The sequence below is a fragment of the Rhinatrema bivittatum genome, chromosome 2 (genome assembly GCF_901001135.1).
Source record: "Rhinatrema bivittatum chromosome 2, aRhiBiv1.1, whole genome shotgun sequence".
Taxonomy (NCBI): Eukaryota; Metazoa; Chordata; class Amphibia; order Gymnophiona; family Rhinatrematidae; genus Rhinatrema; species Rhinatrema bivittatum.
Window position 1 is genome coordinate 171,854,680 of NC_042616.1, and position 24,249 is coordinate 171,878,928.

The 24,249-nt window shown below is 44.3% G+C and overlaps 1 protein-coding gene across 1 annotated transcript in view; it reads left to right on the plus strand.

The window, feature by feature from the left end:
• VPS50 (VPS50 subunit of EARP/GARPII complex) overlaps positions 1–24,249 on the plus strand; it is a 620,793-nt gene that overhangs the window by 375,699 nt on the left and 220,845 nt on the right. Inside the window, 1 exon segment of the mRNA XM_029588894.1 lies at positions 3,412–3,585. Coding sequence (XP_029444754.1) covers positions 3,412–3,585 — 174 coding nt within the window.

The following is a 24,249-nucleotide window of genomic DNA, read 5'->3' on the forward strand; positions in this document are numbered from 1 at the left end:
CATTTCTGGGCTTTGCTATACAACTCATTGGCAGGTGGTGCCCCCTACTTAGCTTTCATGCAACAGTCAAGTGAATAGTTTCCTGAGCCATTGTGCACTGTAGCGAGTCACAGCATGAGGGGAGAGCGATGTATGGCGAACTGTTCTAATGATTATTTCATTCTAGGGTTTACTGGTGGCGATGGATGGCATGATTCACGGGGCACTTGTTCGTGGTTTGGGTTGAGCACCGCGCAAAGAAAGGTGCTGCAGGTGCACACTTGGGTTTTGTGTCCTGTGACGTAGTAGTGCAATGGCTGGGCAGAAGAGGAATGTGTTGGAACCAGCTCATTCGCCTTCTGCCGCAGCAGTTGGCCAGGTTGGCTCCTCCCGACGTGCTTTTCATCCACCTGGGAGGAAATGATCTGGGGGACATTCCTGGCCAGTTGCTCCTTAATACTTTGAGGAATGACATGGCATGCATCTCGGCCTTAATGCCCTGCATGAGGGCTGTGTAGTCCAAGATCATCCCTCTTCTCCGGTTTCAGGATTTACAGCTGCGGGGGCAATGGATACCAAAACTTAATAAGTAAATAGGGAAATTTACAGAATGTCATGGGGGTCTGCACATAAACCATGACTGGCTCTGCATTGTGTGTTAGCAACTTTTCCAAGGAGATGTGATATACCTTTCTAACATGGCGCAGGATCTTTTCCTGAACGTACTAATATGGGCCATTCACAAGGTGGTGTTGGGAAATTAGTCTTTTGGTGGCAGTTTTTGTTGGAGGAGGGTCTTGGGCAAGCCCTAAGGCTACCCAAGCTGGGAGGGGGTGTTTTCCATTTGGCCCCAGTGTGGCTGCAGACTGGATATCCCATCAGCTGGGCAATTATCTTGCTTGAGTGTGATGGGTGACTGGGAATACCCACAAGGGACACCACTCAGAAGGACAGGGCTTTGCTTGGCTGCGGCAGGCCTTGGGTCCACTGCCTGCCAAAAGAAGTGTTTAATAGATCTACTTGCTATGACTTGGGTACTTAGATCTTTATTCTGTCAGTATTCTGTCTCGTTTATGGAGAGTCAGTTGGGTGAAGTTATCATCTCAAACTCTCTCTCCCCCCCCCCCCCCCCCTTTTTTTTTTTTGGTGCAAATAGCTGGTCATAGCTACCCGGGTTATGACTTCTGAAGTAGGTTCTACAGCAAACGGTTCACAATATATCACAAGCTTAAGACAGCTAAATGCAATACAAAATTAATTAAAAAATGGAATACATTAGAGGAAACCCTCAGATGCCACCACAAACTTCTAGAAAAATAGTAAAAATACACTTAGGAAAAATGTGAAAAGAATTGAAAAGTAAAGTTCTTGATACTGTTTTGTTCTCTTGTCGATTTTGCAAGATAGCTACTTATTGAAATTTATGATAAACTTTGGCTAGTATGAATAAAGGTGTTCTTCAGTTTGGCTGCTTATTCCTACTCTTTTTGGGCTTCTAGTTTGATTAGAACCAGTGATGCCTATTTATTTAAAAAATAATGTATGTAGCTCGTGTTTTACAATAGCCTTCAACATAAATCAGCTTTTGTTATGATGTAAAACCGATGTGATGTACACACTAACACCGGTATATAAAAAGTTTTAAATAAATAAATAAATACATAAATAAATAACATAAAAAGATATGAACGCATAATGGAAAAATATAACATGATAAAAAATAGAAAAAGTGACATGTACCGTATATGTCGTCATAAGCCTGCTAGTGCTACAGCACCATGAACCTTCATTTTCTGCTGCCTAAATACCTGATTTACTAACGCTTTTCTCCCATGCTTATTTATGGTAAAAATGCTTAGTAAATGAAGCCTTACATTTTTTCCCCCATTTTAACTCCTTCCCATGTAGTCTGGTCATTGCAGCCATACATCTCTGATTAAGGGGAAGAGGCCACGTTCTCTTGGGAGCCTGGCTCAAGTGTCAACTTCAGCCAGCCAGTAGATGTGAACTGCTGTATAGAAACATAGAAATGATGGCAGAAGAAGACCGAATGGCCCATCCAGTCTGCCCAGCAAGCAGTGTCTCCTTCTACCACCCTTGTGAACATTACTGAATTATCCCAGGAGCTGTCATGATCCACTATGCTGATGGGAGGAGCAATCAGATAGGAGTGTCAATCTGATGTATTCCGTAGGCGGACTTAGCAATCTGTTGTTATAGACTGCCGGAGATAGTAGTAAGTGGATCCTTGGGCCGGTGGCAGATGACCACGCCCCCGGGGGAAGATCCCGAGAGGGACCACCAGCTAGGCTTAGAGTATGGAGACAGACACACATTAGTTCTTTTATTAAACAGGTCTTGAAACCACCAGAGGTGGCAGTAGTGAGCTGAAGTGCCCGGTAGGGCTGAAGTCCCTCAGATACTGTAACAGCGATCCCTGGAAGGCTGAGCTGTTGAGAATCTGTAGACAATGAGTAGGCAGGGTATGCAGAGTTCATGAGCAGAACTAGATGACAACACTCACATATTGGTCTCAGGGAGCTCAGGAGTTGGAAAGGATAGGCCCTCGAGGAGCGAGTACCTGGTTTCAGGGAAAGCTCTGAGAGAGCGATGGTAACTCACAATGATGTAGAATATGATGACTTCCAGGCTGAAGAGAATCAGCAGATAGTCAGGGACGAGGGCCCTCTAGGAGCGAGTACCGGTTCCTGTCTGTAACCTGAAAGGCAAAGAGAGAGAGCGAGGCCCCCGAGGAGCGGGTACCTCTGGTAAGTCCAAGGAGGCAAAGTGGCTTAGACAGGAACGGATTCGAGTCCTTGCTAACTCAACTAGTAGCAATATCAGAGACCTTTAAATATTGGAAGCGGATGACGTCATCTCAGGGGGACGCCCCTGAGGTTCGCGCCCTTGCTGGTAATTCACTCGGAGAGCGCACGCCCTAGGCTTCAGGCAACATGGCGGATCTGCAGCGTCGAGCCAGCCCAGGGACGCTGGAGAGAGACGGCAGGGAGACGCTGCTGCAGCCAGCCGTCCTTCAGACCTGGAGGGAGTCGCCACAGAGGTAAAGAGGGCAGAGTGAAGACGTCGGGCAGCAACGGTCGCAACAGGAGCAGAAGCTGGGCTTTAGAATCAAACTTTGATCTCTTGCTGCTGTATCATCTGGCTGGTCCCTTCTGAGAGCCACTTTTACCAACAGGGCCTTTTCATTCCTTGATGTATAGATTTAACAATGATTAGTCAAAATTCTGATCTGTGTATTTGAGAGTGCTCTCAGCTAATCAGAACATTTGCTTAGTTGTGTGCAAATTTTTCTGTCTTGTTTCTTTAACTTAATATTCATATATCTATATATTTATATATAGACAGAGAGAGAGCATTATGCACATATACTGGATTGCATTATGTAAAATGTTTTCTACTTTCTTGTTATAGGAGTTTAAATTCCTGGGACAATCGCGATCTCCATCCGTGTCACCTAGTAAGCATCCTTCCTCAGCAGTCTCAGCAGCAGCATCCTTGTTTGAGCAGTATTGTAATGGAGGAAACCCTTTTGAGATTCAAGCCGATAAAGATGATGAGACAGAAGATGTACTGGCTGCTAATGGGGTATGGAGGAATTTATTTACATGGTGTTTTCTCTATTAAATATGCAAGACCTTTTAATTTAGGGCCACACAAAATGAATTGTTTAGTGTATAGTACAGGAGAAAATTTATGTAGCTAACATTTTTATTTCATCGTATTAAGAATATAAATCTCCAGTGTTTTTACTAAGACAATTTAATAATGTATAATTATCTGCTGCACAGCACAGCAATATTGATGAATAGTGAATTTTTATGGCATCATTTGTTGTGTGCTTTTGGTTAATCTACCGTGTCTTTATTTTAAAGGAGGCGTACAGACTAATGTTCTTTTTTATTCATACAGAGGTACCCAGGCAAATATTTCTATAGTGCAATGGGAAAAATTAAATGACTTCCACAGAGCTTTTTTAGAATATTACTGTAAATTACTGTAATTACAATATGAAACTATGACATTGGAAATGTCATCTGTTTCTTTAAAGTCTTTATTTATATTTTAATACCAAACCAGTATAGTGGGTACTGAACTTTCTTTGCGTGTATAAGATTTTTCTTATTTTTTTTCATTGTGACATACAGACAAAAAAGAAAGAAACAATAATAAAAATTTATGAATAGCCTTTACTTAAATCACCTATTACAGGTCTGGAAATTAAAGTCTATATTGTCTGCAATGTATACAAATCTACTTGTTCCCAAGGTTCATTAAAAACTCCTTATTTTATTGTATTTTGAAGGAGGGGTGGGCCTTTCTCCTTTTATTTGCACATTAGTCCTAGGTTTATCAATCAGCTGTAAATATCGCATGTGATAGGAAAAGTGTCGTGTTTTATGGTAATAGCCTATTTATTGTAATGTGCGTTATCTTACCGCTTCGCATAGGTATAACCGCAAAGAGCATTAACTTTTCGGTAATACCTACATAATTGCATTTTCCTACCTGCAAAGTGGTTATTTCACCACTGGGGCGGAGGAGAGAGAGAGCTCTTCTGTAGAGACCATTATATCACCCTACTATTTATACCATTGTAAGAGGGGGCACTTTTGACGTGGAGTGGGGTTGTTTTTTTTTTGGGGGGGGGGGTAAGAGGTACAAACAGAAATGCCCACATCACTGAAGAGAGAGAGAGAAAGAACATTGTACAAATCTCATGTCTGGGTGAGTTTCCTCACTCCGAAGGCCATCAAATCTTCACAAGAGTGTACTGTTCTGTTCGTACGTCTCACTCAGCATGTAAAGGTTGCCTCTAACCCCTACACTACTACCTAAACCTCACCTTGAGTTACTAGGTGGGCCTCCTATAGTAGCATAAATAGCTGCGTTATGGTGCTTATTGGATACATTAAGGCGTTTTTCACATGCGAAAATGCCATAACGCATGCGAAAACGCCGAAACGCGATTTGATAAATGACCCTGTTAGTTGGAACCAGGACTGGGATTCTAATGGCATGAGCCTTCAATCACAACTACCTGGAGATGTTTCTCCTATTTTAATAGACTCTCCTTCCTACTGTTCATGGTCATTGGAGGTCTGGTCCTTTTCTCAAAACTGCTCCTCAATTATTGCCACGTCACTTTTCATTATTTAGTAAATGCTTGCTGAAATAATACTGCCTTAATCTTTTTCCTGAAATTCATAAGATCTAGTTCAATTTACAACTCCAATACTAGCTAATTCCATAAGATCAGTGCTGCTATAGAGTAAGCTTTTTGTCTAGTCTTATTTAAATGAAAGACTGAAGGTGGAGGAATTGGGAGGAGCTGCTGGACAGTACCAGTGTATTCTGTCTGATAGGCATAAATTCTCTAAATATACTGATTTATGCACCAAGATGAGTACTTTAAATACTATTCTGATAAATTGGCAAACAATGTATCTCCTTTGTGTAAGATGAAGTACTCGTTCCCCTACGCAAATCATAAATAACTCGAACTGCCACATTCTGGACTAATTGTAGCACCTTTAGTAAATACCTGGGCACACCGAAGTACAAGAAATTACAATAGTCCAGACTGCTAAACACAACTGCCTGAACTACCATTCTGAAATCCTGAGGAGAGAGAAGCAGGTGAAGAGGTTTAGTAAATATAACTTAAAAAATGCCATTTTATCTACTCTCCTTAGCTGGGACATAAGAGAAAGCTCACAGTCTAGCCAAACGCTCAAATTCTGTACTTCTGATTTGAGATCCACTAACAAAACATCCTGTGTAGTCCCTATAGGGATTAAAGGAAAGGGGCTTTTTCCATAACCAAAGCATGTACGTGGTCGTTTTTGCATGAGCAATGCAAATTTTAAAGCCAGAAAGGACACACGTTCATGCATGTATGCACATTCAGAATAAGGAGGCGGAAAAGGGGCAGGTCATAGGCGTGCTGGGGCCAAGGCTGACACATATAACCACAAATTTTGCAAAGGCAACACGCATTTGTTGCCTGTATAACTTTGCTACTGCTCCTCACAAGGCGCAGGAACCTGGGGGGGGGCGGGGGGAGAGCGTATATATAGGTGCCTCTCCCTATATATAGGGAGTGGCACCTATATATATATATATAGGTGCCACTCTAGAAAGGAGAGCGAGAGAGAACCCCTCTCTCTCTCTCTCTCTCTCTATATATATATATAGGTACCACTCTAGAGAGGCACTTTGAATCAGGGTGGGTTTTCGGGAGGTAGCTTGGGGGGGTGTTGTTACAGAAATATTGAGAGATATTCATAGTAAAATTGACATTGGTAAAGAATTATAGACCTTATAAGTGATGAAAAGGAGTAGATTTGTACAACCCAGCTAGAACTGCAGTGTACAAATCACTTCCTCTTGTTAGACTTTTCATCACTTATAAGGACTATAATTCTTTAGTGCTGTCAGTTTTACTATGAACACCTCTGAATGTGTCTGTAACAACATCCCCCAAAGCTACCTCCCGAAAACCCACCCCGATTCAAAGTGCCCCTCTACAATGGTACCTCTATATAGAGTATCAGACTGACCCTATATAGAGTGTGTGTCTCTCTCAGTATGTGTGTAAAGGCTGTAGAAGTATGCATAGCAACAATATTTTAAATGCTATGCGTGTACTTTATAAATGAGGCATAGTTTTGCTTGCGCTGCAATACATATGTTTATGGGCACACATGCATTCTTTTTAAAATTTACCAGTTAGGTTTATTAAAGTTACACATAGATTACTATTGACCATCCACTTTTTAATACAATTCGTGATCTGACCACATTCATCAGTTGGAATTTCCACTACCATGGTTCTAGGTAAATAACATTCTACATCATCGGCATATATACAGTAAAACACCCCTAGGGAGGTTAACAGGCTTCCTAACTGCTAGATGCAAGATTCACTCATTCCTTTCCCCCCCACCTCATAACCCCCCTTTTGTTTCAACACTTTCCCACAAATCACATCACACTTTCTTTGGAGTAATAAAGGCCGCAGTTTATTATATTAACCCGAGCCTCGCCAAGTACTTATAATATCATATAACAATCCCCCCCCCCCCTCAATTCGGATAACAGTCCAACAGCGCCCCCCACCGTTTCCAGTGGTAGAGCATCCCCTAGTAAACAGTCCAACAGCGCCCCCCACCGTTTCCAGTGGTAGAGCATCCCCCTGTAAAGCCTCCGAGCATCGGCCCCCCCTCTTGCTCTTTGGCAATCTCGTGCAGCAGCCCCCCCGCACTGCACAAGATTCCCCCCCCCCCTTTGTAAATTTAACAACACAATGCAATAAACAACATTTGAGGCTCGGGTTTACCGCCACTGCGACGAATACAACAATTCCCCGAAAACACACTTTTCAAAGTACCGGGTGGGAGGGTGGGCAAGCCTCAACCTGCTGCCTCGGTCATTCCTCACCGACTGGCAGTTATTTCCCCCTCCTTTCCTTTTTCCTCCCTACCCGCCAATCCCGTTCTCTTATTTGAATTCCACTCCCCCCATTGGCTACTGTCTTCCTCGCTCTCCCTCCCCCCCCCCCCTTTCCTCCTTCCCCTTTAACCTAATGTCCCGCCCTTCCTTTCGCTCTCTTGACTACAGTTATGTCCGCAGGGCAAGACAGGCTCGCCCTGCTTGAACTAACTGCTAGATGCAAGATTCACTCATTCCTTTCCCCCCCACCTCATAACCCCCCTTTTGTTTCAACACTTTCCCACAAATCACATCACACTTTCTTTGGAGTAATAAAGGCCGCAGTTTATTATATTAACCCGAGCCTCGCCAAGTACTTATAATATCATATAACAATCCCCCCCCCCCTCAATTCGGATAACAGTCCAACAGCGCCCCCCACCGTTTCCAGTGGTAGAGCATCCCCTAGTAAACAGTCCAACAGCGCCCCCCACCGTTTCCAGTGGTAGAGCATCCCCCTGTAAAGCCTCCGAGCATCGGCCCCCCCCTCTTGCTCTTTGGCAATCTCGTGCAGCAGCCCCCCCGCACTGCACAAGATTCCCCCCCCCCCTTTGTAAATTTAACAACACAATGCAATAAACAACATTTGAGGCTCGGGTTTACCGCCATAAAACAATAACGACTTTAGTTGTCATTGTTTCCCCCCAACTGCGGTCCTCATATTACCAATTAACTGTGCTAAACCCTCTTGTATCGTAGTGTTAAACAAATCGATACCTACATCCGAAAGATGTACTCCATCCGAACGAAAATACCCTGGGATCACCTCCCAAGCCCACTCGTGTCTCACCCAAAAACCCCCTTGCCTGACAACCCACTTACCAACCTGCGTATTTAACTTTTTAACCCCCCTACACCATAAATGAGACTGTAAGAATTTGGAACGAACAATGATGTCCGACCACCCCCAATGTGTATCAGGCATGGCGTTCATCAAAGTACCGAAATCCTTCTTAATCTTAACTATCAAGTCCTTGCAAGATCCCACTCCCACATCGTTTCCCCCCAAATGAATAAGCGCAATTTTGGGATGCTCCAGATGTAATGCCCGTTGTTCCACAAATGATAACAAGTTGTCCCATTTCATCCCTCGATGACTGAGCCAATAGATTTTCCAACTCCGCTTTTCCAACTCCAAGTTCAGTCCATACGGTCTGTGTTGCGCTCTATTCGCGGCCCAATGGATAAAAGAATGGCCCACGACCCAGACACATTCTTGCCGCCCCCGCACTGACTTTCTTTCTGAAAAGAACACATCAGAATGAATACCGGTACCCCAATCCACATACACCTTTAATCCATGTCCTCCCTCCCTTCCTTAAAGGTATTAAGTCATATATATATATATATATATATATTTTTTTTTTTTTTTTTTTTAACGGTTTTTTTTTGTTTTTTTTTTTTGAAGTGTTTGACCTGAAAGCATCCGCCCTTATTTCTCCTGCCGAACGTAAGACTTAAAAGCCTTTGATTTCCATCTCCCTATGGATTGTATCGCTCTATCCGGCAATCCTCCTTCCGCCGCCGAAGTCGCTGCCCCTAACCGGAACGAGTGTGACGTGAAATGTCGTCCCTCCCAACCTAAACACCTCAACGCTTTCTTCAAAACTTGAACGAACTGATAGACCGTCACCGGCCATCCATCCCTATGAACCAAGAATAACCCATCCACCACAGGTCTAACTACCATGAAGCTCGTGACATACCCCACTGGACACACGCACTCGTCTTCTGCCGGAATTAATCTGACTAATTGGCCCTTACCATATTGATCCACCTTGGACCGATGGATACACAGTGTAACTATCCCGTCACCTACCCAGACATTTTGAAACTTCAAACCCCTACCTCCAGTATTAAATTTGGAAGAGGCTACCAACTCTCCCACCCGCATAGCTCCGAAAAAAGCTAATATGAACGCCGTCCGAAACAACAGCACTTCATATTCAGACCAGCAAACCTCTGGCAAACATTCCACTATCATCTTGAGATCCCTGTACCTTATGGGAAGACGCATGTCAGGCAACGCGCCTTGCTCCCGTTTCCAGCCCCTTAAAATTCTTTTAATCAAAAAACTATTTCCCGGATTTCCCCATCCATATAACTTCTGGAAAAAGGAAAATCCAGTCAAGTGCGCCTGTACCCCCGCCAAAGAATAACCGCTATTCTTGGCCCACAAAATAAATTGAACCAGCTGATCTTCCTGTACCCTTCCACTGTGCCAGCCTTCTCCTTTTAGATAGCTCCCTACCACCCCATATCCCCTCACATAAGCCCTCCAAGTGGACTGCGCCAGTGATTTCCGAATTAGCGTCCAAGCCTGCGACCCAACCGCCACAGCTGATCTGGCAGCTTCTCTCCCACGTCCTTCGCTCCAGGCGCCGCTCTTCGAAATTCCTGCCACTTGCAACGAGAGAGAGCATCAGCTATCACATTTAGTTCCCCCGGCACATGTCGCGCACGAATTGTCAGATTCAACTGTAAACACCGAAATACCAATTCCCGTAATAATTCGGATACCCTAGGGCATTTTGCTGACTGACGATTAATTACCTGTACCACTCCTAAATTATCACACCAAAACAACACTCTTTTGTTCGCCAACTGCCCTCCCCATAAATATAATGCCACCACAATTGGAAATAATTCCAAAAAGGTAATATTCCTTGTTAAGCCCTGCTCCTTCCATTCTTCCGGCCATTGCTCAGCGCACCACTGTCCCCGAAAATATGCGCCAAATCCAATCCCTCCTGCTGCATCAGTATACAGCTCCAGCTCCGCATTGGAAACCTCATCCTGTTGCATAATGCAAACTCCATTAAAAGAAGCCAGAAAAGCCTCCCACACTCCCAATTCTTCTTTTATTCTAGACGTCACTCTAATGAAATGATGTCCACTTCTAATGCCAATCGTTGCACAGGACAACCGTCTAATAAAGGCCCTACCCATAGGAATCACCCTACAAGCGAAATTCAACACACCAATCAGGGACTGCATCTGACGTAACGTCACTTTCTTTAACTGCTTGGTAGACCCTACTAACCGTTTCAACGTGTTCAACTTATCTGCTGGTAAACGCGCTTCTAAAGTTGTGGAATCTAGTTCTATCCCTAAAAACACCAAACTAGAAACCGGGCCCTCCGTCTTTTGCGCCGCAATCGGTACCCCAAACTGGCGTGCTACCTGTAGGAAACCATCCAATAGCATCTGACATCTCTCCGTCCCCTCCTCACCCACAAATAAAAAATCATCAAGATAATGCAAAATACCCCCACCCCCCGTGCATTGTTCAGCAACCCAATGCAGGAATGTGCTGAATGCTTCGAAAAAAGCACAAGACACCGAGCATCCCATCGGCAAGCATTTATCCACATAATACCGCCCCTCGAATCGGAAACCCAGTAAAGGAAAACAGGCCGGATTAATAGGTAGTAAGCGAAACGCTGCTTCAATATCCGCCTTTGCGAGCAACGCACCCCTCCCCGCCGCTAACACTAAGCTGACAGCTGTATCAAATGAAGCATAACTAACTGAACAACAACTCCGCGGGATATAATCATTCACTGAACTACCCGAAGGATGCGATAAATTCAATATAAAACGGAACTTCCCATGTTCCTTTTTTGGTATAACTGCCACCGGGGACAAGTGCATGTGAACAAACGGTGGATCAAGAAAAGGTCCTCCCACCCTACCCATATGGATTTCCGCCTCTATCTTTTCCCTTACCAAATGTGCATGCATACTAGCCGACTGCGCGTTCTTACCGGTGCCCCCAAACCCTGGACCTTCGTAAGGAATTACAAAACCCGCCCTAAACCCGTCCCTTAAAAACTTTGCGACCTGCTTATTCGGATACCTCTCCAACCAAGGGGTCATTGCCTGTACCGACACTGGAGAGTCCGCCACGCTAAGCAAGGTATTACACTTTTCCCCCTTTACCTGGAGTTCCACTACTCCCTTGACCGCATTTAAGGGCTGAGTGTCCCCCTCCACAAATTGAGCACACGTGTCTAAATTTGCAGTCGGGAAACAAGCAAACTGCCCTGTTAAATCGCCAACAGGTATCGTTTCCCGCCCCTTTTGCCTTCCCACCTGACGTGTTGCGAAGGGCTTGACCTCCCGTACGAAAGGACTGACCTAACCCACTACTGAACCCTACTCCCCCACTACCGCTCGTACCTGCACTTCCTGTACTCATAACCTTGCTCCCGCTGGTCCCTTTGTACGTCATTTGTGTTAACCACAAATTAATATCTTGAACCGCCCAGGACATCCCTTTGTTGCCTGCCATCTTGTCTCTAAATTTTTCGTCGTAGTTGAGCCATGCCCAACCTTCATAATCTCTGAACGCTCCAAGGATACTATCGGCGTACGATAGCAAAGCCCCATATTTGGAAGCGTCATAGTGCCCAACTACACTGGCAAGCCTCAAAAATCCACGCACCCAGTTCACTATATTCTTAGCTACCTTAACACCTTTTGGCCTAGAATGCTTCTTCTTATCTTTCTTCTTACCCCTCTTCGCCCTCCTCCTCCCTTCCAACAATCTAAAAATGTTCACATACCGTCGCTTCCTAATTTTCCTGCGCAACTTCCTAGGGACCCCTTCCCATAATTCGGCCAGCGTAGCACTAGCTGTCTGCCCAACTCCATGTAACGGCCCCTCCTCCAGTATTTTCTTATATGTGGGGCCCGAATCCGAAGAAAATTCTGAAGACTCAGAGTCACTAGAAGATGAACTCGAGGGAGAGAGAGGTCTCTTGCGTTTGGGCTCCCCTTTTTTCTTGCTAGACTTCTGCACCTTCTCACCTGCGCCAGTAGACTCTCCGCTCCACTGCTCATCCACCGGATTCCTCCTGGTGCTGCCAGATCTACTACGCACCGGCCGAGGTAATCCACCAGGAAACTCCCGCTCCCTCCAAGCTTCCTGACTTGATGTTCCTGGAAACGCTTCATCATCCGGATCTGAAATGACACACACCTCTCTCCCACCTCTGTCTCCCTCTCCCTCGTTTCCTCGTAACCCCTGCTCTCCCCGGGGGGGCATAGCGGCTGCCCTGCTCGCTCTACTTCCCGCCTGGTCAGGGTACCTAACAACAGAAACCCCTGGGGAAGGGTGAACGTCCTTCACACCAGGTGCAGCCGGGCGCTCGCTCCAAGCCGGCCATCCCCCAAATCCCTCCCGCTCGGGGGCACACTCGATCCCCCGCTGTGGCAGCGCGGGTGCTCTGTGGGCAGCGCTGGGTAGTGAACTGTGCCTAACTCCTGTGCCGCCCTGGATAGCCCGCGACCACCCCCTACCCCGTGCCATAGAGTTCCTGCTGCAATCCCCAGATATGAAACCCCTGCGCCGGGAAATGACTGGTGGGGCATTGCTAAGCCCGTGAAATTCCTCCCCTCTCTCACTGGGGCCCGCTGCGTCCCAATTGCCACCCATACTCACCTTTGGAACAACCGGGGGAGGCAAGCTGGCTGGGAGGGGGGTGGGGCCGGAGGCAGTGCTGGCGCTGCGCTTACCCAAGGCGCTGGGGCGAGACAGACGAGGGCGCGGCATGGAGCCGGAGGCAACGCTGGCGCTGCGCTTCCCCGGGGCGGAAGGACGAGGGAGGCGAGGACGCGGCGGGGGGGCAGGCATGCCGGGGCGGCCGCGAGGGCGGGCCGCTCCCGTGGGGCTCGGGGGGCGGGGGGTGCCTAGGCATGAGCGGGGCGAGCCGCTGGGATGGGCCACACGAAAACTGGGGCGGCGACGAGGTACAGGCGCAGGGGGGCGGGGAAGGGGCGGGAAGGAAGCGCGTGTGACCGGTGCAACAGGGGAGCGGGGGGGGGAAGGGCTGGCCGATGGCAGGAAACTGAATTCTAAGGCGGATGCGTTGAGCGAAATTTCGGCCGCAAAATCATCGGGATCGGCGCCGGGCGGGGGGGGCGGAGGGTCCTCCGACTCGGGACCGCTTTCGCCGGAATCCGCCGGCAGGGGGCCGTGGGAGGGAGGCACCGCCGGGGGAAACGGCGAACGAGGGAGGGGGGGGGGGGCCGAGCCGGCCAGGAGGGGGGGGAGCGCGCGAGGGCCGGCGAGGAGGAGACGGAGCAGGCAGGAGAGAGGCCTGGGCGGGTGGGTTGGCTGCTCGGCGGGAGGCAGGAGCCACGGGGGCGCGGCCCCGATCCCTGGCCTTTTTAGGCATGCCGAGGCACTGGCAGGAAAATTACTACAAGTGGAGGATATAAATGGGGGCCAAACCAGTAGTGGAAAATTAAGTCGGTAAGTATATTTATGTATATTTTACAGGGAATTAGTAGTACTAGCTGGCAAGTAACTTATAACCAAACTTTTTTTTTTTTTTTATTTATTACCGCCAGTACAACTTCCACTTGGCAAACCAACCTAGGAATGGGATAAGGGTAGCCTAGGTACGGCTCCCCATATTACTTATACATTAAATGAGGGCTTAATCAATTAATAATGGGTTTTTTTTTTTTTTTTTTTAATTACTCTGCTTACCCCACCTGAAGACAAAACAAGCCTCAACCTGCTGCCTCGGTCATTCCTCACCGACTGGCAGTTATTTCCCCCTCCTTTCCTTTTTCCTCCCTACCCGCCAATCCCGTTCTCTTATTTGAATTCCACTCCCCCCATTGGCTACTGTCTTCCTCGCTCTCCCTCCCCCCCCCCTTTTCCTCCTTCCCCTTTAACCTAATGTCCCGCCCTTCCTTTCGCTCTCTTGACTACAGTTATGTCCGCAGGGCAAGACAGGCTCGCCCTGCTTGAACTAATGGTTGTATAAACACCTTAAATAGAGTGGCAGAGAATGCTGACTCCTGGGGGATGCCATTAATACACACATACTAAGCTGAAGAAGCCCCTTTATATTGAACTTGTTGTTCCTTTTCCTGAAGAAATGACAGAAACCATCGTTAACACAGTGTCTCCAGTCCCAGATTATTGCAAAACAGAAATTAGTTTGACATGAGAAATAGTGTTAAAAGCCCACAATAGCTCTGGTTTTTGACCATACGTCTATCCAATATTTCTTACATTGGGAGCAATTAATTACATTTTTATGCCAGAAAGTTCCCATTTCCATCCCTCAGAACTAATATTTATTACCCTGTTTGTTAAGCTTTGACTGGAATTTATACAGTTGTATGAGCTACAAAGTACAGAGTTTGTTTCAAAGGCATAGATAGTGATTTCACTCAGAATTGTGTCCATTTTTGTGCTTCCAGAGCACCACTTAGCTCTTTTTCCCACAATCGTTCCACTCTTTTAGAACTAGCTACCTGTCCTTTGCCTAGATATTTAGGGAACTGATCTTTTAGAGGGTAATTATGAAAGCCATTTCTGGGGTTAGAACAGGGGTCCCCAAACCTGTCCTGGAGGACCACCAGCCAGTCGGGTTTTTGGGATATCCTCAATGAATATGCATGAGAGAAAATTTGCATGCACTGCCTCCATAACATGTAAATTTTCTCTCATGCATATTCATTGAGGATATCCCAAAAAACCGACTGGCTGGTGGCCCTCCAGGACAGGTTTGGGGACCACTGGGTTAGAACAATGCTTTTCATAGAAATGGACTTATTCAAAATTGTCCGCCCAATATGTGGGTAAAATGTGTGAGCCTGTACACACGTGCTTCTATCTACAGTTTGAAGAGGCATTCTTGTGGTCAAGATTTGAAATTATACACACACGTTTTGCATTTTCAAAACTCTGCACGCATTTTTCATTGAAAAAAATTCCATGCACAAATTAATGGGTAATTAAAGGGGAAAGTGCACATGTATATTCTGTGGATAAAAAGAAGTCACAGACTTTACACCAATGCGCACAGTTATAAAATTTACCTCAACACATCCACTCCCTCCCGATTGTTATAACTTGTAAGAGCGTGAACCCTGGACCGAGGTGAGAGGTGTCTCCGCCCACAGGGAGGAGCCCTGTGAGCCTCACCGTCGGTAGGCGCGGTCTCAGTGGTGTCAGACACAGCTGTGGAAAAGAGTCTTTATTCAGAGAAGAGAAAGACACAGCCTGCGGAGCGGGAGGTGCTATATAAGTATAGTTCTGAGCAGAGGGGAATACCCAAGGGTGATACCTCTGATATGAAGATCTGGTAGTGGCCCGCGGAGCGGGGTACGCTGGAGAGGTGTCTCAGTAGTGGTAATGAGATGGTAGTCCGAGGTGCAGGAACCCCGATGAGGATCCTGTAGCAGTGGTGTGGTAATGACCTGCAGTGCAGGGTATATCGAAGTGGTTCCTCCTGGAATGATGTGGTAGTGGCCCGAGGTACGGGGTACACAGAAGAGGATCCCACAACGAGGCTTGGTATAGTTGAAGTCCGTAGCAGTAAGGTACTCACAGGAGATAGTTCCAGGAGACGTCCCGGGGAGCGGGACAGATAGAAGTCCAAGGCAGGAAGGCCCTCCGAGGAGCAGATAGCCAGAGACGAGGCAGGGCCCCTGAGGAGCGGATACCCAGAGTGTCTCACGCCAAGTGTAGAATCTGGAACCGGAAGTCCAAGGATGGAGCGGAATTCAGCAACGAGGGAACTCCTTGCTAACTCGTCAAACCGAAGGGCCAGTCTGCTTAAGTACAACAGATAGATGATGTCATCCGAAGGGGACTCCCCCAAGGTTCCCGCCATGACATGTACAAAGGTGGCCCGTGGGTGTACGCGTGCAACTAGGTGATTCCTGAAACAAGATGGCGGTCGGCAGCACCCACGCCATCCCGGGAACGCCAGGCTGGTCCTAGGAGGACGACCACGAAGAGCAGGAGTCAGCGCATTCGGGGCACCACAGGAGCAGGCCTCGAGCGGAGTCTGTGGACGGGAGCGGCTGCCAAGCCGGGCCTCTGGCTGGCACAGGTGAGGGGGCCGGGAATCCTCACATAAGGATCACGATTTGCATTTTGAAACATGATTTAAACCTTGAATATTGTCCAGATGTTGAAACATTGATTTAATTTGTGATATTTTCATTCTAGACTTTTTGTTGCTGTCAGTATTGTATTTATTGATATTTTTAATTTTTGTATCGATATATTGTTTGGGTTTTATGTATAATTTATTGGTTGGTTATGTTTTTTTATATTACCCTGAATATTTTTATATATGTTTTTAATGTAACCTGCCTGGAACACATGGACATGAGCAGGTTATAAATTTTATAAATATATATAGTAAATAAAAGAAGTGCAACTGTGTCACCCTTGAAATTTCGCAAAGTAGGTAAGTCCATATTTGCAAGAGACAGCTGTAGGGTATCTCTTCTAATTTCCCATAAGAATGCAATTCTTTTTCTAAAAGAGTATTAATAATTACAGTAAAAGATCACATTATTAATGACACTGTTAATGGCATACTGTTAAATATGTAAAAACCCTAATTTGTTCAAATTGCCTATCTGCTGAACAACAAAGGTTATTTACTCCAGAAAAAAATTCAGTGTCTATCAATGAAGCAACGTTTTAGCTTGGCATGACACCTACTTAGTTTAATATTCGTATTATTTGATAGCATCCTTTTAAAAGAACACTCTCTGCAAGAGATTATCCTCCCATAAGAGAAGGAAAAGTGGCAATATGACAGTAACAAAATACACAGAACTGGACGCAACAAATATGTGTCCCTTGGTTCACAGCCCCTAGGGCAGGGGTGGACAAACCTTTTTGTTCTGGGGCCACAATGCATGTTATCGACCACAGCGAAGCCTGTGGGTCCCCTTAGAGCTCTGGGAGGTTGGGTGTTCCTTCCTTGAAGCTCCAACAATCAAACCCCCAGCACTTGCTTGCAGGCATTTCAGTATCCACCAGGCTTAAACACCATCATTTTAGCACCCAAGGAGCCCCTTCAGTCATGGATCCCAGTCTCTAACTTAGGGGCCAATGCAATAAATATGCGCAGAAAGCGGGCGCTGAACAGTCAGCGCCCGCTTTCTTAATGTGCCCAAGGTGTCTCCAAGGGGGACACCATGCAATATTTAAATTAGGGGGTCACATTAGTAAGGAGGCGCTAGGGTTGCACATTTTTTTTTTGCATCTGAAGTGAATGCTAATAGCCTCATCATATGCATTTGCATGTGATTAGCGCTATTAGACTCACTCCGCGTCAGACGCGCATTGAATTGGCGCTTATCCCCTTATTGCATTAGGGGATTCATTAGCGCCTATTCAACTCACGTCCGACTGCTGGGCTGAGTGCACTGTATTGCATTGGCCCCAACATTAGCAAGACCTTCAACCCAAGAGGTACAAGATGTTTTCCCAGTTAGCAGATTACCTCACCTCGGTCACAAATGTGGAACATGGACAGATTCTCACCAAATTAGAATAAAAAGGCCATAAAGTATAAAAAATAAAGATGCAAACAAAAAACCAGACTGGAAACCACTACAAGCCAGTGCAATAATGCAAACATAGAAATATCACCATTCTTCATAAAACTAAATCAAGAAATACAAAATTAATCATACTAATGAAAATATTTCAAAACAGATGAAAAATAAAACATATAATAATTAAGAATAAAGATAAAAAAAGGTTAAACATTTCCCAAAAGTTGGGAACCCCACCAGCACGTCAGTGTACAGCACTGCAATGCAGGACAGCCCCTCTTTTTTTGCCTGACACACACGCGAGCCACATATAATGTTAATTTTTTTTACAGATAGATGGGATGGATGAAATCTAGTGATGGGCCGGATTTGGCCTGTGGGCCATAGTTTGCCCATCTCTGCTGTAGGGTGAGAGTCCTAATCATTGCGCAGCAGTGATACCTAGTGGTCAGATTTAGGATCCTCAGTTGCAGGGTTCTAGAAGAAGCCCTAGTTCATGGCTCCTAGCTTTGGATGGTTGCTGTGATGGGCTGAGTTGGGAATGGATATTAAGGATAAGAGAAAAAAAATCTCCAGGTAGATGCCTCAGTTTTGAATGAGCTGGAAACCCAAAGGAGCAGGAAGAAATGTCTGTCCCCCTACCTCTACCCCCCCAAAAAAACAAAAAGTAGGTGTCCTATGCATCAGATGATGCCAAAAATGAATGAGTAAACAGAACATCATGCTCTATGAATCAATTTTCAAAAAATGCTTAGTCTCTAAATTTAGTTAGATTTTCATCCAAACATAGGAGCCTAATTTTTCTGCTAAATATTTCCCTAAGTTTGGGCTTCTAATACTTAAAAACCTAAATTTAGACCTGTAATTCATTTGCTTAGATAGAGGAGCATAAGTTAGATACCTAGTACCAAAGATTAGACCTAAGTGCCTATATTTTTTTTATACTCTCACTCCACCTGTTGTCTCTCACTTTTTAATCACCTAAATTTAGAAGCCTAGTGAAACAGTACTAGTCAATTTTCAAAGATGCTTCTTTAAGTGCCTACCTCCCAAAGTTAGGCACATTAACCCATCAAAGATTGACTCCATGTTGCTTATTCGCTATATGTTAAGTAATGCATTTTTACAAAGCAGAATTGTGAACAGCAGAAACAATTATCTAATGATTGTTCATTAAATTTCCTTCATTTTAAGATTTATAATGTGTATCTGAGGATTTGCCTTTTCTATCAGGCCGATTAAAAAAAAAAAAAACCCGCGGGAGAGCCGGCGCTCCGTGTTGAGCGCCCGCTCTCCCGATGCGCACCCAGGCACCTCTCCTGGGCATGTGATTCTCTATATAAATTAGGGCCTGCGCTAATAAGGAGGCGCTAGGGACACTAGCGCATTCCTAGCACCTCCTTAGCGGAAGCGGCGGCTGTCAGTGGGTCCGACAACCGACGATTAATTTTACTGGCGTCGGTTTTTGAACCCGCTGACAGCCACGGATTCGGAAAACGGACGCTGGAAAAATTGAGCATCCGTTTTCGAACCGCAGGTTTTTTTTAAAAGAAGCTTTTGGGTTTTTTTTATTTTTGGGACCTCTGACTTAATATCGCTATGATATTAAGTCGGAGGGTGTACAGAAAAACAGTTTTTTCTGCTTTTCTGTACACTTACCCGGTGCTGTCTATGGTTAACGCCTGCCTTTGGGCAGGTGTCAATTTCTGAGAGTAAAATGTGTGGCTTGGCCGCACATTTTACTTTCTGTATTTCGGGTGACTAACTAATAGGCTCAACAACATGCATTTGCATGTGATAAGCGCTATTAGTTTCGGGGGGGGGTTGGCTGCGCGTTTTCCGTGCGCTATTACCCCATACAGTATAAGCAGTAATAATAGTGCGTCTAAAACGCATAGCCAAACGGGGGCTAAATGATGCGCTCAGCCGAGCGCACCTTTCTGTATCGGCCTGTATGTCAGTACACCAAGCTAGGAAGCATCAATTCTTATTTATTTTAATGTTCTTTTTCTATTCTTCCTTTCTCCAGGGCACTCAAGGCGGAGTACCACCATAAACAAATCCATTTAGTAGTCTGTGATAATACATTGGTAGACAGGGGCAATGGCTTGCGCTGTTTGCTCAGACTTTTATAGCATTGCTTGTGAAGGTAAAAGTGATCCAGTTGATTTCGAGGGTAATTTTCAAAGCCATTTCTGTAAATAAAACCATGCTTTGTGCATGGAAAAAAGCTTTTACAAAATTGCCTGCCTATTAATGTAGGTGAAAGTACGTGCATAAGGCCTATATTTGCATATTTTACTTACAATTTGAAGAAGCTTTCTTGTGGGTAGGGTTTCGAATTACACACATAAGGGTGAATTTTAAAGGCGTTGCTCATGTTAAAAGCCCCATATACGTGTATTTTAAAAGCTGCAAATTATGTGTGTATATGCATGTGCGCGAGTAAAGAAGAAAAAAGGGGTGGAGTTGGTGTGTGTAGGGGCATTCCAGGCGCATGTAAATCCCAGTTTTAAATCTGGTGGCCAAAGCTCAAAGAGGACTGTTAGCCGCACATGTTTACTCTTGCCGTTTATGAGTTGTAAGTCTGCATAAATCTCTGTTTAGGCCTAAAATGCATGGGTGAGGGGTCTGGGTCAATTGGGGGGAGGGCAGGCTGAAGAATCTGGATGATCTTGAGACAGACTGGGCAAAGTGGTGGACCAATTGGTAAATCTGGGATTGTCCTTCTACATGAGCATGTTTTAAAATCCGCTTACCTGCGCATGTTAAAGTCGACAAAGTCCTAAGGAAAATACGTGAAATACATTTGCTCAAGTAACGGCTTAAAATTAGGAGCACACATACGTGCGCTAGGGGTATTTTAAATAATATGCGTGTAACTATGTACTCGATTTAAAATTCCAACATATGTATGCCTGTGTGTCCATTTGCATATATATATGACCCCCTGCACATGTTTTAAAATTGCCGTCAGAACGTTTGCATTTTCAAAAGTATGCATGTCATTTTTCCACATGCACACGTTAGCTCGTGTAACTGTCTGCAGGCGGTTTTGGTGGGATAATTGCAAGCTGGTATAAAGTCTGCAGGTAAAAAGAACCCTTAGATTTTATGCTAGTGCAGTTACAAAATTATCCCTTTAAAGGTTATTATCTGTAGAATCTAAGTGAAGTATGTGTAATGAGCAAAGTATTTGCATTCTTTATTACTTCACAGAGTTTATAGTTTGTTGTAGTAAAGTAAAGTGATTAACTTATGCAGTACTATTTCATTTAAAAAGACAGGAAAATAATATAAAACAAAAGGAAACTGCAGTTTGCTGGTGATTGTTCCTTTTTGTGAGTAGTAAACTAACTCTGCTTTGGAAATAGAAAGATAATGCTGATGTTTTTGTCCTCTTTGAATTATAATTAATTAGAATTAGAATTATTGAATTTTGTAATTTTATTCTGCTTTTCTTTGCTGGATAACCACTCCAAAGTGAATTACATACTGGATGGTTAGTCAAATGAGTGCATTGTGTTGTAGGTTAGGAAGTATTGGGAAACATATTTCAGGTTGTTTGCCTGCATTGTAGGCTGTTAATACAGTAGATGATAGTTCAGAACATAAGAATTGTTATGCTGGATTGAGCCCAGAATCCTTTCTCCACCAATGGTAAATCCAGGTCCCAAGTACCTGGCAAATTCCATGACGTAATCTAATTTCTCTTACTCATTTCCAGGAATAGCAATAGCTATCTTCAGTCTACCTGGCTAATAATGTGTTATGAACTTTTCTTCCAGGAACTTGTCCAAACCTCTTTTGAACCTTGCTATCCTTGATAATGTCTTCTGAAAACAGATTCCACATCTTGACAGTGTGCTGAGTGAAAAAGTATTTTCTACAATCTGTTTTGAATCTGCTGGTTGTTAGTTTCATGGAATGTCCCATTGTTTTAGTATTATTTGAAAGGGTAAATAGCCATTCTTTACTTGTTCCACCCTACTCATAATTTTATAAACTTCTATCATATTCTCTCTCAGCTGTCTCTTTTCCAAGCTGAAGAGCCCTCGCCTGCATAGCCTCTCATAATAGAAGAAATGTTCCATCCCTTCATCATTTTTGTAACTCTCCTCTGTACCTTTTCTAGTTTTGCTATGTCTTTCTTGAGATGGGGCAATCAGAATTCTACTTATTCGTGGATACATCATATTGGTTTACATATAACTGAGTGAAATACAAAAAACAGGGGCGAGGAGAGGGGAGCAGGGGGTGAAGCCAAGCAAGAATACAAAGGAGGAAAGAGACAAAAAAAAAAAAAAAGAACAGGAAATTAACTGTTGGAGGAACCGTACCTTGCAGGAAAAACAATATAACTTGGAAAAGAACTTACTAATATACAATATAACATGCAATAACATATTTAAGAGATTAAATTGGGTACTGGAGAGAGACTATTAAATGGGTACTAATGGCGAGGTGCCTTATATAATAGAGCATAGTAAATGGCATAGTTAAACGGATAAAAAAGGAGTTGCTAAGGCTCTAATATGAGAGAGGCAAAAGTTACAAAAGAGCAGGGTAAAAGCATAGTTAGGAGGTTAAATTGAAGGGTGGTAAGGCTCTAAAAGGAAGGGGGTAATTGTTATAAAGGAAATGTCTAATGAGGGTGATGGATGTGTCTAAAAAGCGTGAGGACTGGAATACAGTGAAAAGGCAGGAGTAATATCAGGTGATAAAACGGGTTCGCCTTAAACAGGAGAACTAGGAAGATGGTAAAAGGTGTCCTATTCCAGATATGCCTGTTTAAAAAGCCATGTCTAGTTTTTTGTTTTTTTTTTTAATTTCAGTGTACAAGGCTCTAGGCGGAGTTCAGGGGGCATGGTGTTCCAGAGGGCGGGGCCTGCAATAGATAGGGCTCGTTCCTTCGTGGAGGTGAGGTGTATGGCCTTGAGGGTAGGGGTATAGAGGCACGACACAGAGGCAATAATATTTTCCATTTTATTCTCCATTCCTTTACTGATCATTCCTAATATTCTATTTGCTTTTTTTGACTGCCACTGCACACTGAGCAGAGGATTTCAATATGTTGTCCTCAATGACTCCAAGGTACTTTCCTGGGTGGCGACTCCCAATATAGAACCCAGCGTCATACACCTGTAGGTGGGATGATTTCTCCCTATGTGTAATACTTCGCACGTTTCTGCATTATTTATTTATTTATTTTATTTAAACATTTTTATATACCGGCATTAGTTGTGGACATCATGCCGGTTTACATCAAAACTGGTAAAGTATGGAAGTTACATTTTAACAGGGAATTAGAAACTGGGAGGAGGGTCAATAATTAAATAGGATAGACGAGAAATAACAGTAACTGTTAAATTAAATTTCATCTGCCATTCAGTTGCCCACTCTCCTAGTCTCACAAGATCCTTCTACAGTTCCTCACAATCTGCTTCTGTTTTAACAATTTTGAATAATTTTTGTTTGTAAATTTGATTACTTCACTCGTCGTTGCCTTTTCTAGATCATTTATGAATATGTTAAACAGCACAGCTCCTAGTACCAATTGCTGTAGTACTCCACTAACAACCTTTCTCCATCTGGAAAACTGACCATTTAGTCCTTCCATCTGTTTCTGGCCTTTTAATCAGTTATCAATCCACAATGGAACACTGCCTCCTTAGCCCACAACTTTGTAATTTTGTGAGGAATCTCTCATGGGGGACTTTGTCAAATGGAATCTCTCATGGGGGACTTTGTCAAATTTTGTGAGGAATCTCTCATGGGGGACTTTGTCAAATGCCTTCTAAAAATCCAAATACACTATATCAACTGGTTAACCTTATCTACATGTTTATTAATACCTTGAAAAAAAATTCTGTTAGAAGGTGCTAGTCTGCTGGATAAATAGCCATTTTTGCAGTTGGCATTAGACATATGTGCAGTCCTTGATTCTATCCAGTTAGAGAGGGATGTGTTCCATAGTTTTGATCCTGCTTCTTTGAAGGCTCTGGTTCTGGGTTTTTTTTTGGTGGGTTGTTTTTTTTAATTGAGACATTTGAGGGATGGCATGGCTTATTTATCAATTGGCTCTTTTTAGATGGCTGTTAATTTGGTGCTTAGAATTTCATTAAATTAGTATTGATTTTCCTTCCCTTTTTCCGAGTTTGTTTTTGTGATGTTATGTTGGCTGACCATAAGTTCAGATCAAATGTGATCACAAAGTGATCAGACCAGCTCACTGGTTTGTTTTGAGCTTGTGGCTGGATCCTCTCACTAGTCATTGAGGTGCCCAGCATGGTAGGTTCAGAGTTCATTTGGTGCAGGTCTAATACAGTACACGTGTTGAGGATAGATTCGAGGCTGCACTGTGTTTTGGTTTCTGAAAGTGCCAGTTAAAATCTCCCAGTATCAAGAGGTGTGATGTTTCCAGTG